The 18,045-nt window shown below is 34.9% G+C and overlaps 1 protein-coding gene and 1 pseudogene across 1 annotated transcript in view; one reads left to right on the top strand and one right to left on the bottom strand.

Moving 5' to 3' along the window:
- COL19A1 (collagen type XIX alpha 1 chain) overlaps positions 1-18,045 on the bottom strand; it is a 346,821-nt gene that overhangs the window by 261,523 nt on the left and 67,253 nt on the right. The window contains exons 8-10 of the mRNA XM_043591732.1: positions 14,113-14,238; positions 12,955-13,017; positions 4,523-4,576 (exon numbers count right to left, since the gene is read on the bottom strand). Of these exons, the coding sequence (XP_043447667.1) occupies positions 4,523-4,576; positions 12,955-13,017; positions 14,113-14,238 (243 nt within the window). The remainder of the gene's footprint in view (positions 1-4,522; positions 4,577-12,954; positions 13,018-14,112; positions 14,239-18,045) is intronic.
- Positions 14,701-15,264, top strand: LOC122489671 (annotated as a pseudogene).

Genomic DNA, 18,045 nt, shown 5'->3' with positions numbered 1-18,045 from the left:
TTTTTACCTCAAATATAAGTGCTCATCTTCACAACTATAACTTTAAAACTTTTAAATTTTAAAAATTAAGAAAAATTGACATATCCTTATTTAATTAGTCAATATTTAAAACTTATTAGCCATGCCATTAGATAACATAGTAGCTTTGTTGTCATGTTTATTCTGTAAGTATTCATTAGTTATTTTATTTTTAATTTTTTTTAAAAAATTAATATTTATTTATTTTTTGAGAGGAGAGACAGAGCACAAGCAGGGCAAGGGCAGAAAGAGAGGGAGCCACAGAATCTGAAGCAGGCTCCAGGCTCTGAGCTGTCAGCACAGAGCCTGACACGGGGCTCAAACTCATGAACCATGAGATCATGACCTGAGCCAAGGTCAGATGCTTAACTGACTGAGCCACCCAGGCACCCATCATTAGAGTTATCTTAAATAAATAGTAACCTGTGGATTATGGAAGCAAAAAAAACACTCTTCAGGAGACATTTCTTCACTTAAGAATGTTGCATCCCTTTAACAGGTGAATTAAGTGACAAGATAGAAGCAGACCTGGTACCACCAGTGACTCTGATCTTGAGGACAGGCTATGGTCAAAGAGTCGTGATTCTATGGATACTGGTATTAGTCACTGAGGAGAGTCTCTGAAGATTCATGAAACCAGGATCCAATAGCTAAGTATAGTCTGATACCATGTTTAACGCCATTGGAAGCTGCATGAATTCTGTCTGTGAGGCTCTAAGAGCAACTCAAATAAACTAGACCCAAAGAAAACTGCTTGTAGAAACAGAGTATTTGCTAGGACAATCTGCATTGGTTTTAGAACACCATTGATACAGCTTCCCTTTAATCACATTACTTTTTTTATTAAGTTTTTCATTTCAATTCCAATATGGTTAACATACAGTGTTATATTAGTTTCAGGTATAAACTATAGTGATTCAACAATTCTATATATAACTCACTGCTCATCATGATGTGTACTCTCCCTTCATCTATTTCTCTAATCCCACCACCACCTCCCCTCTTGTAACCATCTGTTTGTTCTCTATAGTTAAGAGTCCACTTTTTGTGCTGTCCCTTTTTTTCTTTGTTCATTTATTTTGCTTCTTAAATTGTGCATATGAGTGAAATCATATGGTATTCATCTTTCTCTGACTTCTTTTGCTTAGCTTTATATTCTCTAGATCTATCCATGTTGTTGCAAATGGCCAAGATTCCAATCTTTATTATGGCTGACTAATGTCATATATATATATATATATATATATATATATATATATATATACACACACACACACATATATGTATATACATATGACACTTCTTTATCCATTTTTCACATTAGCTTTTAAGTTCCCTGGAGACAGTGTCTTCACATAGACACTGAAGCTCACTGATTTTGTGAGACTGACTGCATCACCATTTCAACCAAATGGACTCCAAGGGCTGAGGCTTCCATTTCCCAGAATTACTAGGCTCAACCAGTTAATTGGTAGCTGGTATATGTCTTTATATTCATTGAAGTTTTACTTTCATTGTAGTACAGATCATCACATTAAATTCTTTCTATAAATTTGAGCTTCTAGGAAAATAAGCAAAATCTTTAGTTCTGAGTAGTGTTTGTCTCTGCAACACTACATCTTGCTCCAGTTCCTTCACTATGCCAAAAATGTCCTCTCTTTTCTAAGAAATTATGTATTGCAGAGAATTGCTTAGCTTGCATATTTAACATTCCAGCCTGTTACTTTCTTATTGTCATGGCCCTTGATTGATATTATTTTGACTGATTTGAGCCTGTTCATTACTTTATCTAGTTCTTGTACTGAATTCAGTCTGTTGACAGCACCTTTTAGGAGCTGAGAGCCTCCTCCACAATCAGTAGCAATTTACACCTGTTTTTCACCAATAGGACCCAAGAGATGTCACTTTGGAGTAATGAAATCAATGGTATTTTAAACAAATCTTAGTAAATTCTATTCTAAAGTATTCCAGGAGAATGTTATCTTGCTTCCCCATAATTTACTGTATAAAATTATATCAACTTTACTTCCCATTGTAAACATGTCCAATGATCTATAATCTATTTTATAGTCCAAGTACTCCAGTGATTCTACACTTGGCTTAAACAAAGTTCCTATATTCAAAGTAATTCAAAAAATCTCAATGATCTGAAATCCAAAAAATCTGATTATTATTATGGTGGAATAAGTGTATAAAGCAAATTTTGACTAGGGGCAATCTCCTTAGGAGATAGGTGACTGAGTCGTATTCTGTAGAGGAAAAAGCATTTTGAAGGAATTAGGCTTTTGAATAAATGTTTACTTCTGAAGAGTCTGCAATTAATGTCATCAGTAAGCTTAGTTAAAAAGAGAATCGCAGTGGGGGTGCCTGGGTGGCTCAGTCAGTTAAGCGTTCAACTTCATCTTAGGTCATGATCTTTCAGGCCATGAGTTCAAGCCCTGTGTCGGGCTCTGTGCTGACAGCTTGGAGCCTGGAGCCTGCTTCGGATTCTGCGTCTCCCATTCTCTCTGCCCCTCCCCTGCTTGCACCCTGTCACTCTATCTCTCTCTCAAAAAATAAATAAGCATTAAAACAAAATTTTTTAATAAAAAAAAAGAGGATAGCATCCCAAATAAATATTAGATTGTGGCAAGGTATCATTCCACAAAGATTTTACTGAGTCTAATATTTATACTACTACAGGAAGAGTAAGGAAAATTGCATATGGGGCTGAATAATTTCTAAAATGAAAAAACAGCAGCAATGAAGCAGTCAGCTCTCAGACACAATTAAGAAGGACTCAAAAACTATCTGACAATTTCTGAACCTTCCCCTCACTTCAGCTTCAGGTACTCCTGTGACAACTGTATGTTAATAACCACAGGGTCAAGGCCTTCTGGATAATGAGGCACAATGGACTCACTTGATAATTAGTGCAGCTAAAACAGCTACATAAACCTACCCTAAACTTAGTGTACTGAAGAAGAACATTTTCTTAGCATCAACATGTGACACTTTAATAATTAAGCAGTTTAAGTTATGTGTGTATATGCCTACACACACACTCAGAAATCATGAAAAATAAGACAAACTAATTGCAGTTTAATTTACAAATATAACAACTTCAAAGTTTCTATAAAAACTGAACAAATATACAGAATAAGTCACAGGAATAAAAGGCACAGCATGGGGGAATAGTCAGTGGTACCGCAATAACGTTGTACGGTGACAGACGGTGGCTACACTTGCAGTGAGCACAGCATAACCTATAGAATTGTTCAATCACTATGTTGTACACCTGAAACTAATGTAACACTGCATGCCAATTATACTCAAATAAAAAATGTATAAAACAAAATCGAACTTAAATAAGATGCTGAATGGCCACACTAACCTCTTGTGAGTAAATTCATCATGCAGAATTATCTTTACAGTACTAAAAAAGACAATGTGAAAAATCAACCATTTTAGGAGATAAATACTATATTTATAGCATTTTATTGATGGATCGACATATCTCTTGTATTTTTATTTATAACATCTCGTGTGGTATTATATTTTTAGATGTTTAATTTATGTCTACAGTGAAATATGTATGAAAATATACTATAGCATAACATAAAATAATGAAACTAAGAAGCTTTGGGGCTCTTGTAATAATGGGAAATGTTCCAGAGCAGGGGTCAGCAAGTTTTTTCTCCAAAGGACCAGACAGTAAATATTTTAGACTTTGTAGGCCATCTGATCTCTGCCACACTTACCTACCACTGCCACATGGCATAAAAGCAGCCTAAGACAATATGAAAACAAATGAGTGTAGTTGTGTTCCACCACAACATTAATTACAAAATCATACACTGGGAGTTTTTGGCAGCCCGCTACAGGGCCATAGTTTGCTGACCTCTTAACAATCAGACTTATTCTGTATATTTTCTCTTCCTATCTGGTACAACCTTTTAAAACAGCCACACTATCAACAATAGCCAAAGTATGGAAAGAGCCCAAATGTCCACTGACTGGTGAATGGATAAAGATGTGGTACATAGATACAATAGAATATTACTCAGTGATCAAAAAGAATTAAATCTTGCCATTTGCAACAACATGGATGGAACTAGAGTGTGTTATGCTAACTGAAATAAGTCAGTCAGAGAAAGAGAAATACTATATGATTTCACTCATATGTGGAATTTAAGAAACAAAACATGAACACAAGGGAAGGGAAGCAAAAATAAGATAAAAACAGAGAGGGAGACAAAGCATAAGTGACTCTTAAATATAGAGAACTAACTGAGGGTTGCTGGTGGGTGTAGCGGGGGGGGGACGGGCTAAATGGGTGATGGGCATTAAGGAGGGCACTCATTGGGAGGAGCACTAGGTGTTATATATAAGTGACAAATCACTAAATTCTATTCTTGAAATCATTATTACACTGTATGTTAATTAACTTGGATTTAAATTTAAAAATATAATAACAATTTAAAAAAATAAAACAGGCACAAAAACAAATTGCAAATCCACATACCTTTTCCCCAGGAATTCCAGGAGCACCAAATTCACCTTTAATACCACCTGAACCCTAAAATAAAGAAATGCTCATTAGGTTTTTTTAAAGGTATATTAATTGCTAATGTAAAGAGAATCTACCATTGCACAGATAAGTTGCTTTTCCTTGCACCAAAGTTTGTTCCCTGAGTTCATTCCTCATATTGTCTACAAGTCATTAAACTACACTTTTGACAATAAATTATCAAAATGTTAGAAAGTAATAAATATCAAAGGGCTAGTAAAAACTAAAACTAGACATTCTCTACACAAATACATATAATTCAACTTTGTCATTTCTTTTATACTTATAAAGATTAGGAATGATTCTATTGCTTTCATCTTAACTAATACTTCATGCTTTCAATTCAAATAAGTCACAAAATTTTAAATGTTTTATTTATCTATTTTTGAGGGAGAGAGCGTGGGCATGGGAGGGGCAGAGAGAGAGGGAGACAGAGAATCCCAAGCAGGCTCTTGTGCTGTCAGCGCAGAGCCCGACATGGGCTCAAACTCATGAACCATGAGATCATGACCTGAGCCAAAATCAAGAGTTGGCTGCTTAACTGACTGAGCTACCCAGCCACCCTAGTCGTGAAAGATTAGACTCGAAGGTACCCATATATGTTTCATTAATGTGCCTGATCTTCCATTATATCCTCTGGGAAAAATCTCACAGCTGGGCCAATCCAATTGTTAGCTTCCCTGCTCTTCCATCTAAACTGGAAAAAATAATCTCAATGAAGCTGATATGTTACCTATATCTACCTTAATGGCTCTACCACAAATTCAGTCTAATAAATATGCTTGAAATGGTGAAAAATAATATAAACTTTTTGGATGAGTTTCTCTATCACCAATGTGTGGTAGAAATTAAGAAATATATCGGAATTTCATGAACAAATAACACCATGTTATACTGATATAGTATGTTAATTTCAGATTTTAGGCACACAGGCAAATTTTAACTTCAAGTTTCTAGACATTAGATGAGATTATATCAGGTTGGATAAAACTGATATGAAAATAGATACAAAAATTGATACAAAATAAAATAAATCAAATATATTCAATATTAGATTAGAAAGGTTAAAGAAATATTATTTATTTCTTATATTGACATAGAAAGTCAAAGGTCGATATTAAATCCCACCTCTGAGAGGTTGCTACTAAGCAATTTTTTTCTTTCAAAAAATTGTGAACATATTTTGAGACAATTATTTTTTATTGGTGTGGTGTGGCTATAGTATGAGCATATGAATAAAGTCAGATTGAAAAAAATACATATTTTTTTGCCGACTAGAAAGGAATCAGTACCAAAGTTTCTGACTATAGAGTCAAGTAAGTTAACTTGTACCATTTTAAACTGTTTTCATTTCCTCTAGAAGTATGTCAGCAAGGTAATCATTTAATAAAGCCTATACTTTTTGGGAAATTAACTCAATATGTGGAAGATAATAATTCAAAAATAAACTGGAAAATTATTCCTCAAATAGAACTCAGATCATACTCTCCCTTAGGTTCAAGGACATTGAAATTGAGCTGCTATTTTATAAAACTCTGAGGGCATTTCAACTTTGAAGTGGGTGAGGGTATTAGCCAGTTTTAAAGAACTGAGAAAGTAATGTGGTTGCTACATAATTAGGTTGCTAACTACATTTGCTAAGAAAAAGGGAATTAAAAAATTCAGAACATTATAATAATCGAGTTTGAATGAAAGAAAAGTAGTAATTGTTATTTCAAATAATGAAACCCAGAGTTTACTCTTGAACAGATGACACAATTTGATTAGGTGCCCTGATACAGAATACTGATCACATATAAGTGTTCAAATACAAGCAGCAGTTGAATTTCAAACCATCTTACTCCATGAGAGAGGGTCATCATTTTTATAAAAAGAAAAAACAAGGCAGTAAATCATATTAATGAAGAATGGACGAGAATATAGGCAAGTAAAGATAAACATTAAATTAAGCCCAAACATTTTTTTCCAAATATTTCGGATTCTTCATTACTAATTGGCAATATGAAGCTTAAACTAATCAGGTCACTAACTTGTGTTTTAAAAGAAAAAGTGTAGTAGAACAAACAATAGTGAAAAATATAACTGTCCTTTATGATTTAGCATATCTAGTTCTTTCTCTGTAAACTGACTCTTTGCGCTTGGCAAAGTACCCTAGGCAATTGGGGCACCTGAATTTATAGGTTCTAGGAAGAGCTGACTTGATGATTTAGACTTTCAGGTGTGATGCTCATTTATTCATTCAACTCCTATTAGGTGCTGTTCTATGTATGTTGCTCACAAAACTTCTATTCTAGTGGAGGAAATAAATAGAGACATAATTTTAACAAGTCAAGTGACACTAAAAATGCTAAGAAAGAAGATAGAGGTGGAATGAAGGGATGCTTTTTATATAAAGATATCAGAAGAGGCTTTTTATTTTAAAGTGATTTCTGAGCAAGAACCTAAATGGTTTGATGGAGAGAGCTAGATGGATATCTAAAGAAACCCCAGGTGTATGTAACCTGATGTAAAGGCCCTGGAGCAGGAGTGAACAGGGGAAACGGTAGGAGACAATATAGGGAGTGGAGAGGTAGGGATAGGGAGAGCTCTACACATTATGCAAAACCTTGTAGCCAAGGCAAGAGCTTCAGTGTTCACCTTGAGGGAGAAAGGAAGCCACGGGTGGATTTTGACCCAGGTAGGAAAGGATTTCCTGACAGGAGTATTCATTGTGAAATAATATTGGGAACAGAAGACACAGATTTGAATGGAATACTTATATCATTAAGTGATCTTTTTAAGAAATGAACTTCAATAAATTATTAATATTTACTACAAGTACCACACAATAACTATCTGAGATTTTTATATACTAAAATGTTTAATCAATTGCAAATTCTACGGGATTATTTTACAAATGAAGATTATTTTGTTTTTGGTCAAGTCACATAAGAAACTGAACTCAAAAGGATTATCTCCATCTCTCCTTCAACATGTGAAGATTATACTGTGGATAGAAAAGCAGAAGAAACATATTTTTTCAGTTCCTATTATGTGACAGTTTCTAGCACTCAATATTTTATATACATTTTATTGTATTCCTTCGTCACAATAAAGCATTGACTAGGTATTATTAAGTATCATTTTTAAAGTAAGTAAGAGGGGGACAGGATTCACTCTCAAGTGGTTCAGGTTCCAAAGAGGTAAGCCTTCTAATACACTGTCCTAAATATCCTTTGTCAGTCTTAAAACCAAAAGGAAAACCTTGAGAACATCTAGTTCCCTTAGTAACACTGCACTTCTGATCATTTCACAAAATTAACTATTCAATATGCCTTAGAGCAAATGACTTTCAATCTTCAAGCTCTGCAGGCATTATTTTGTGCACCTAGTCTAATAATGAAAATTACATACCAGACTTAAACACAGAGGAAAGTCATCTTTATTTATTTCACATTAAAGTTGCAGGATCACACAGTATAAGAACAGGAACAGACTCATCATCAACTCCTTAAAATGAAATAATACATCTATGTTTATTACGAGTGCCAGGAAAGTGGAACACATTCATGGCCACAGTCATCTGAAGTCATAATTACATAGCAAGTACTATGCTGGTTTAATCAAATGCTGGTGCTTGTACTGAAAAAATAAAGGAAGTATACCAATCAAGTATTTGTCTTGTTTCGTAAATCATCAATTTATTTTTTCCCAGCTGTTTTTACCTTGCTACTAAAATCACCTGCAATTATGAGTTCCATGTAGTCTGGACACTAAAACCAATGTTAGTATTTTAAAAACATACCTTAAGTGGGAAGTTACATAACACATTGTAACCCTAAGATACATTTCTTGTATATTGTATATATTTGGAATAAAATAAATTTGCTAATTATCATTTTTACTAATTCCTTCCTAGTTCTTTTCTACTGGTTTTCTTTCCTACAGAGGGAGGAAAGACTCCTTAAACAAATCAACACTAGATTATAAACTCAGTGAGAGTAAGCCTATGCTTTCTCACTACTGCTATAGCTCCAGAACTTAGTATACTTTTTGTTGTAATAATAGGAACTCAAAAAATAGTTGCTGATAAATTAACGAATAAAAGAAAAATGAATATTTACATATTAAAGGAGACATCTATTTATGACTAAAGAGTAAGGAGAAAGAATGAGTCTTTAAAAGATATATGCTCTAACAAGAGAGACTCAGCACTTAATCTTTTTAAAAAAATCATTTAAAGGTGACTTAATGATTTTATTAATATTTATGTAATATTTTTTAACAGGGGCAAGGATATTTTTAAAGTATTTTATCCTTTCTAAAACTGACATGTGAAATTTCTTCCTATGCCAGTAATCTTAAATTGATAGAATTGGTAAGTCAAAGAATAAGAAAGTCAAGTTAAAAAATGGTAATGTGCATCACATCACAATCAACCAACAAGTAAGCCATATATGCATTTTCAAAGTACTTTGTGTCAACCTTACAATGTAGATAGAACTGATAGATTATACACCCTCCTTTACAGATGAGGGAAATGAAACATGAAGAGACTGGGTGGCTTGGCCAAGCTCACACTCCTAACCTAAGAAGAGTTGGGATTAATTCAGATCTCTCTACTCTATGAGTCCTCTTAATTATGTTACCTTGAGCACACCATTCTACCCATGCATGGTTTTCTCAGTTGCAAAATGAGGATAAAAATATTGGGTTTGCCTTTCTTTATGAAGTTAAAAGGATTAAAATGAGTATTACAAGTAGAAGTACCATGATCAAAGAACACAAATAATACTGAAGAGCCTTTAATATAGAGCAACTTCAAAATGCAAACTGATTAAGAGAAGGACACTGGATTTGACAGGTCTAGGGGTTCAGATCCCAGCTTGACCACATGGCCTTGGTCAATAATTTAACCTCCTTAAACTTCAGTTTTGCCTTCTATAAAATAGTAATACCAACACTTAACATGAAGAGTTTTAAGGATCAAAAAGAAAAGATATGTAAATCACTCTTCTCAGTGTCTGGCACATAGTAAGTATTCAGTAAATACTAGCTATTGCTATAATGATTTATAAGTTCAGTTTGATTGATGTAGTCCTTAGAACTAAATATTGTTTAGTGGCATTCAGCAAAGTTATCCCAAGTAATTTGATTTAAAGGGCAAAACTATATGCTCCATCCTACTTCAAAATTCCCTTTTGAACAGCTACTAAGGTTCCTAAAGTTGCCATGCAAGCCACAATGGGCAGAACTTACTTTAGGAGTCAAATGCCTATGATTGTCTTTGTTGAAGTTTGCTGTGCAAGTCTGAAGGATCAGTCATTGCTCAGACATCAGTCTCCTACCCTTTAAAATAAGGAGCCCACTTAGATTATTTTGTTAATTTAGAACCATGGACTTCCAAGTTACGGCATGAATGGAATTTAAATCTGTTTCACCTTGGAAAGATAACAAAAACATAATCAACTCCTAAGCCTAGCACAAATTAATTTATTTAGGTATCTAACAAAAGACATGATATTAAAAAGTGGAAAAGAGAACACTTAAGTTTTGATACAGCAGGGAGAAGGGAAAGGCAGATCTCTAAACACGGGATACTGCTTAGAATTAGTTCAACAAAGATGAACTGTTTAAGAAAAGGGTAGGAAGCTAAGGAAGAATCTTAAGTGGGACTCCTCAGCAGACAAGAGAAACAAGTCACGAGAAAAGTAAATTATAAATGAATATCCCTGATAAACATAGATGCAAGTATCCTCAACAAAATATTAACAAAATGAACTCAACAATAAAGTGAAAGCATTATACACCAGGATCAGAACATTCCATGCAAAAGTAACAAAATACACATTATTTTCAAGTGCACATGGAACACTTTTCAAGACAGATCAAACGTTAGGCCACAAAAACAAATCTTAAATTTAAGAAACTGAAATCATTTCAAGCATCTCTTGTAACCATAGAGGTGTGCAACTAGAAATTAATTAAATGAAAAAGAAACTGAAAAATTCACAAATATGTGGATATTAAACAACATGCTACTGAGTAATCAATGGATCAAAGAAAAAATAAAAAGAGAGATAAAAAATATCTTGAGACAAATGAAAATGTAAATATAGCATACCAAAATTTCTGAGATACAGCAAAGGCAATTCCAGGAGGGAAGTTCATTGTGATAAATGCCTACCACAAGCAACACAAAAAGTCTCAAATAAGCAACTTAACTTTACACCTCAAGGAACTAGGAAAAAAACAATCAAAGCCCAGAGTTAGTAGAAGGAAGTAAATAACAAAGAGTACAGCAGAAATAAATGAAATAGAGACTAAAAAGATAATAGAGACCAATGAAACTAAGAGCTCGTTCTTTGAAAGAGAAACAAAATTGACAACCCTTGAGTATATTCATCAAATAAATAGATAAATACACAATAAATACACAAAGGACACAAATAAAATCAGAATTGAAAAAGAAGTTACAACTGATACCACAGAAACATAAGGGATCATGAGACTACTACAAACAATGATATGTCAACAAATTGGACAACGTAGAAGAAATGTATAAATTTCTAGAAACATATATCTTACCAAGACTGAACCATGATAAACAAAAAATGAGCAGACTGATTACTAATAGGGAGACTGAATCATTAATCAAAAATCTCCTAGTAAACAAATCTGCAGGACCAGACAGTTTCACTGGTGAATTCTACCAAACTTTCAAAGAAGAATTAGTACCAATCCTTCTCAAACTCTTCCAAAATGCAGAATAAGAGAACTCTTTCAAATCTGTTTTATGTGGCCAACATTACCATGATATCAAAATTAGACAAATATGCCACAAATAAATAAAATTACAAGCTAATACCCCTGATGAATATAGGTGTAAAAATTCTCACAAAATATAACCAAACAGAATTCAACAATATATTAAAAGTATCATATACCATGATCAAGTGGGATTTATTACAGGCATGCAAGGATGGTTCAACATCCATAAATTAGTGAATATGATACACTGTATTAACAAATTTAAGGATAAAAATCATATTATCATCTCAATAGATGCAGAAAAAGTATTTGACAAAATTTAACATCCATATATGATAAAAATTCTTAAGAAAGTGACGATTGAGGGAAAGTACTTCAACATAATAATGGCCATATATGACAAGCCCACAACTAACATCATACTCAATGGTGAAAAGCTGAAAACTTTTCCTTTAAGATCAGAAACAAGACAAGGGTGCCTAATTCCACTACTACTATTCAACATAGTATTGGAAGTCCTAGCCAAAACAATTAGGCAAGAAAAAGAAAGAAAAGGCATCCAAATTGGAAAGGAATAAGTGAAACTGTCACAACTTACAAATGACATGATTGCATATATAGAAAACCCTAAAGACTCCATCAAAAGACTGTTAGAACTAATTAACAAATTCAGTAAATTTGCAGAGTACAAAATCAAGATACAAAAATCTGTGGTGTTTCTATACACTAATAGTGAACTATGAGAAAGAGAAATCTTAAAAGATCTTAATTATAATTGCATCAAAAAGAATAAAATACCTAGGAATAAATTTAACCAAGGAAGTGAAAGACATGTATATTGAAAACTATAAGACATTAATAAAAGAAATTGAAGAAAATACAAATGGAAAGATATTCTATGCTCATGGATTAGAAGAATCAATATTGTTCAAATATCTATACTACACAAAGCCATCTACAGTACAGTGCAATCCCTATCAAAATGGCATTTTTCAGGGCACCTGGGTGGCTCAGTCAGTTAAGCATCCAACTTTGACTCAGGTCATGATCTTGCAGTCCATGGTTTGAGCCCCACGCCAGGCTCTGGTGTTGACAACTGAGAGCCTGGAGCCTGCTTCAGATTCTGCCTCTCTCTCTCTCTCTCTCTCTCTCTCTCTCTCTCTCTCTGCCCTTCCCCTGCTCATGCTCTGTAAAATGGGTGAAGAGGGTATAATTTATATAAAAGTAAAATACACAAATAAATGAATAAGAAGCTAAAAAAGAATCTTCAGTGGGGACCCATCAACACACAAGTGAAATAAGAGTTCATCAAGTATTCGGTGAACAGAATGCTAAAGAAAGTTAGGGCATAACAAAATATAAATGTTCTTATTTCACAATTTTGCTTATAGTTTATAGATAACAAAGATTTGGGTCTCTATATCTTTTAAAATTTTAGTTCCAATAGGAACTCAAAAGCAGACTTGGATGCTGATATAGTCTTTCTCATTTCAGTGATCAGCATTTAAATATAGTCCTTAATAGCCTTTAACAGAAACGTGAATTTGTATGGGACATAGAGATATGGTGTGGACACATTTTTAAATCACTTTTGAACCAATCCACTTTCATTCTGACAGTGTTTTGTGGTATCTTACCGGTTCTCCTTTATCCCCTTTCTGACCAGGTGAGCCTGGAGTTCCTGGAAAACCTGCTTCTCCCTGAGCAAAAGCGAATTTCTGTGTTATCAAACATTCTGTCACATTGAGCCAAAGACTAATAATTTGTAAATATGAAGGTGACAACAGTAGGATAAAGCTTTACTCTCCTCTGAGCTGATGGCGGTCCCTCTGCTGGAATGCCCTTCCCTTGTTCAGGAGGCTCAGTACTCTCCATCTTCCAAACACCATTTGACATCATCTCCTCCATGAGACTTTCCAGGACCTTGAACACATGATGCTTCCCTATGGCCCTGCACCTGCCTTTCTCATGGAGCCTATGATACAGTGTTGGTTGCTACAAGAAATGTAAATTTCCCCTAAACTTTACCTCACCTGTATACCCCCTCCTCCAACCAAGAGCAAAGGGGTAGCAGGATGTGTTAAGTCTCTAAGGGGAAGTAAGAAGTGACAGTGCCAGGGGACATTCTGCTCTAGGAACCTCTTTCCTTTCCCAGGTAAGGGTATAGAGGAAAACCATCAAGAAATCACTCAGCCTACTTTTAGCATAGCCTCTTGACTGCCATTACTATTCACAAAAGAAGTTTATGTCGGTCCACGGACACACTCTTCCTGACCAGGGGACTGTAGTGGTACCAGAGAAGCAACTTCTTTGAGTGATATTCTCTATAAATTCTCTACGCAATTTATGGCAAAAGGAGATGGCTGGCTGGATATTTGGAGATACTGGACAAACAGCCTCCACACAACAAAGAAATACCATATAGGGTATTTTTGTGTACGTGTGGAAGAGCAGGCACTGTTTCAACTGTGAATTCCCAAAACTGAAGCTTACTCCTGGCACATGCTAAGTACTCAATATTTGCCTATTGTACAGGTGGGCCCTCCCCTTACCTTTCTATCCATTCTCATTCATAGCCTGGAAAGTCTATGGCTTCAGAACTAGCCAGAAAACAATGCATGAAATCCTTTCTCCAATTACCTTCTCATAATCCATCCCAGCGACTGAATGGCTTATGCTTTTGATTCAACTAGCACTAGAGGTCAAGATACATTCTGTGCACTGGGGCCACATTCAAGGGGATGGCTCGCTTTGTGCAGTGGCTTCTCAGTGGGCATAGATTAAAACTAGCAAACCTTGTTTGGAATGCACTGGCACCGGTCTTGAAGTCCCTCCTTTGCTGGAAGATAGGCAGACAGTTTACTGGCATGAGCGGGTAACAGTGATGATGCAGTGCTTCCAAAGCCATCATAATCTGGACACTAAAATCCAGAAAAATGAATAGAGTTAATTCCCAACATTCTAGCATCCCAAATACTGGCTCCCACCAAACTAGGGATGACTGGAGTTGCCTGAAAGAACCACCTTCTAATTAGCCAAAAGTTGATACAGGTATATGAAAGTTGATAATGTCTTTTCTCTTTTACTAGGTCTCCAGTGTGTTTTATTACACTACAACATGTTAGAAATGCGCTAAAATTTGTTTTGATGAGGAATTCTAAAGCTATTATAAATGACTTTATGATAAGTACAGAAATATCAAATATTTACAATAACTGCATTGTTACCATAGAATAGTTATACACATTACATCTGTATACGTTTTTGTGGAACAAAATTTAAAATAAAAGCAAGTGACTTGAACTTTTAGAACATCATTTACTCCTATAAGATGAATGTAAAGGCATAAGGAGCTTGGTAGCTTTGGTAGGCAGCCATTGCCATGATGACCCTGAGGGCCTGGTGGCTAACCGATGGTGGCTAACGTTGGTGCTTCAAGTGGGCCATTGAGCCGAGCGGGCCTGGAGGAGGCAGCAGGAGCCAAAGTGACCAGGGCAGTAGCCAGGGAGACTCACTGTACCCTGACAGTTGCTTGGACAATCAAGTGCCTGCCTGAAACCAGCATGCAAGAGACAGACAGGATTCTAGCGGAGAAGCGCTACTGGAACATTGCCTTGGGTCCCTTCAAGCAGATTCCCATGAACCTCTTCATTATGTATATGGCAGGCAATACTGTCTCCATCTTCCCTACTACAGTGGTGTGATGGTGGCTTGGGGGGCCTATTCAGGCACTTATGGCCATTTCAGCCACTTTCAAGATGCTAGAAAGTTCAAGCCAGAAGTTTCTGTAGGATTTGGTGTATTCTCAGAAACCTCACGGGTTTGGCATGGACTGTTTATTAGTGCCAGTCAATGGGACTATTGTCCACACATGCATCAGATTGGTTAGCCCTCATTGAGCCCCCAGAGAGGATGGGGTTCAGTGGTGGAGAACTGCTTCTGTGAACCTGAGAAAGAACTACCTGGTCCTACATCCTGGGATCTCATGTACAACCTCTTTATGCCCAGAGGCTCCCCCTCGGCATACAAACTCTTAACATCATCATTCAAGCTGGGAAGAGCCCAAAGCTCCCTGCTCCCCATGGTGAGGAGGCAAACCCCAGAAAGACAAGTATGTATCACTATGAACACAAACTACGCCACAACCCTTGACTGAAAATAATGTAGAAAACTGTATTTATGGTTCCAGGACAGAGCAAAACAACAAATGAAACTGTAACTCTAATGAAACAACGCCTGCTGCTAAATCAAGACCCACAGCAGCAGCTCCTTTCAATAAATTGCGTGGTTGAGAACAATGCTTAAAAAAAAAGTGGCACAAGTTTCCCTTAAATCTATTCTCCTTAATATTTCACTTCTATTTAACATAAACTGGGACATAAAAATTCTGTTGGAAACACTTTGGAAGATGTGAGAAACTAATGCTAGATTCAGATTACACATGATGAAAAGAAAAACAAAACAGACACAAAGAGCAAATAAAAAAATACTTTTTACACTCCAAGATGCTATATATTTAATTAAAGTGTATCTTATTCTACTCCATTGTCCTTTAAAGTTATTAAAAAGTCTACACCTTAACAGACGAGTGGCAAAATTTATACTTTATCAGTGGGTTCAGAACATGTGGGATAACATGAAGTGAAACTCAGTTACAGAAAAATGACTTTTTCTCTCAAAAAATAAATCCAGATGGGAGGATAAATGTATCTTCTCCTATCCCATCACTTACCAGTGATTAATTATTATTAATAATTATTAAATTAATAATTAATAGTTTCATAATAATTATTTCATAATTTCAGCCTCCTCATCAGGGTTTGTAACTGTGAATTTGTAATTTTATGCTTGCAATTTCATAACTCTGAATTTCCAATTTAGGGGAAAGGGCTCACACATTACTTTACATATTACAAATTATATATGCTTGGAAAAATATTGTCAGGATAAAAAAGTAGTAAAGGATGGTCAGTGGTTATTTACTGTGGTGAGACCAAGGTTGATATCTACTTCCTTCTTTAAATTTGGCTGTAGTTTCCAAGTTTTCTATGACAAACATACATAATTTTCAAGACACAAAATTATTTTGAAAAAAATGGGTAGCATTCCAATGCCTGTGAAAACAACAAAAACTGTAAGAAAAATAGCACCCAGAGACACTGGGATTAGGTTCCCTTGTCCACCACTAGTTCCATCACCTTTACCCTCTCCAGATTTAATAATTGGCTCTTTTGTTACCTTGATCAGTTTCCAAGTCCACAAGTTTCAAGTCACATTAGAATGAAACATGATTATCACCAGAATAGTTCATTTCTCTCATATGATTTGATATGATTTTCCAGTCAGGTGCAGCTCTACTGGTTCCCACTCAGATGACCACAACCCAATTCGAGTTCATAATTTTGCTCTGGACAACTGATTTACTACATTAAATTGGGGATTTAAATGACTTGAAAAGTATGTCTCAGTCTTCACTCTAAAACTGTTCACACTCTCCAAAGAGTGCCTAAAGAGAACATGAAAATGTACAAGTAAGGACTCTTTGTAAAACTTCTGGTTTTGATTGGACACATATTTACATAACTGGCCCTACAAATTTTAATCACATTTCACATTTATTTTCAACAAATGTTGCTAATTTCCTCCTTCTGCCTATGTCTGTAGTCATGAAACTTGACAGAAACAGAAAATCTAATTAATAGAAGCAAAGAAGTATATTTACAAATTATCTTGAATAAATTTTACCCTTGAAATATGCTATAAACTATTAATAACAAAAAAACATGTCTGATTTGAAATTCCAAGATAAAATTAAATTTTTAAGCAAGCACATTAAAACTTTCTGAATTCAATACATTTTTTAAAAAAAAAGTTGGTGTCAGAATTATAACAGAAGCACTTAAATGGCTTTTATATAATTATTTATCTTCCCATTTGTAAAATGTAGCATGTTTCTATTTTCTGTTACTCATTAACAGAATAGTGATGTCCCTTCAAATAATTATCATCAGGAAAATAGGCAGGTTTTTGTTATTTTTTTCTTACAGTTGGAGATGAATTCCTACCTTCTTTTCCACAATTTAACTCCAAAGTAACATTTTTAAAATGTGAATAACTTTTTTCCCATAATTTATTAAGTTACATCATTGTTTTTAATAATCAAACCACTCCACTAAATCTATCACCTATACTTCCTTAAACAGTTTTCTCATAATTTGTATTGAAAATATCTATTATGTGATGACACAGTAAAAACTAGTCAAGAATACAACTTTCTTTTTCTCTGTTTCTTTCTTTCTCTCTCTCTTTCTCTTTTCTTTCTTTCTTTCTTTTTCTTTCCTTCTTTCTTTCTTTCTTTCTTTCTTTCTTTCTTTCTTTCTTTCTTTCTTTCTTTCTCTTATGTTTATTTATTTCAGAAAGAGTGAGAGAAAGAAAGAGAGTGGGGCAGGGGCAGAGAAAGAATCCCAAAGAGGCTCCATGCTGTCAGTGCAGAGCCCAACATGGGGCTTGATCTTACAACCCATCATGAGATCATGACCTGAGCTGAAATCAAGAGTTGGACACTTAACTGACTGAACCACTCAAGTACCCCAAGATTCAGTATTTAGATATATCAAAAAATTTTTATGCTACTTTTTAATCAGGAAAAATTATTATTTTAAAAGCTCTTACATCCTAAAGGAATAATTAATTTAAAAAATAAGCTTTCAGGGGCGCCTGGGTGGCGC

The sequence above is a fragment of the Prionailurus bengalensis genome, chromosome B2 (genome assembly GCF_016509475.1).
Source record: "Prionailurus bengalensis isolate Pbe53 chromosome B2, Fcat_Pben_1.1_paternal_pri, whole genome shotgun sequence".
NCBI lineage: Eukaryota > Metazoa > Chordata > Mammalia > Carnivora > Felidae > Prionailurus > Prionailurus bengalensis.
This window is presented reverse-complemented; position numbering and strand designations above follow the sequence as displayed.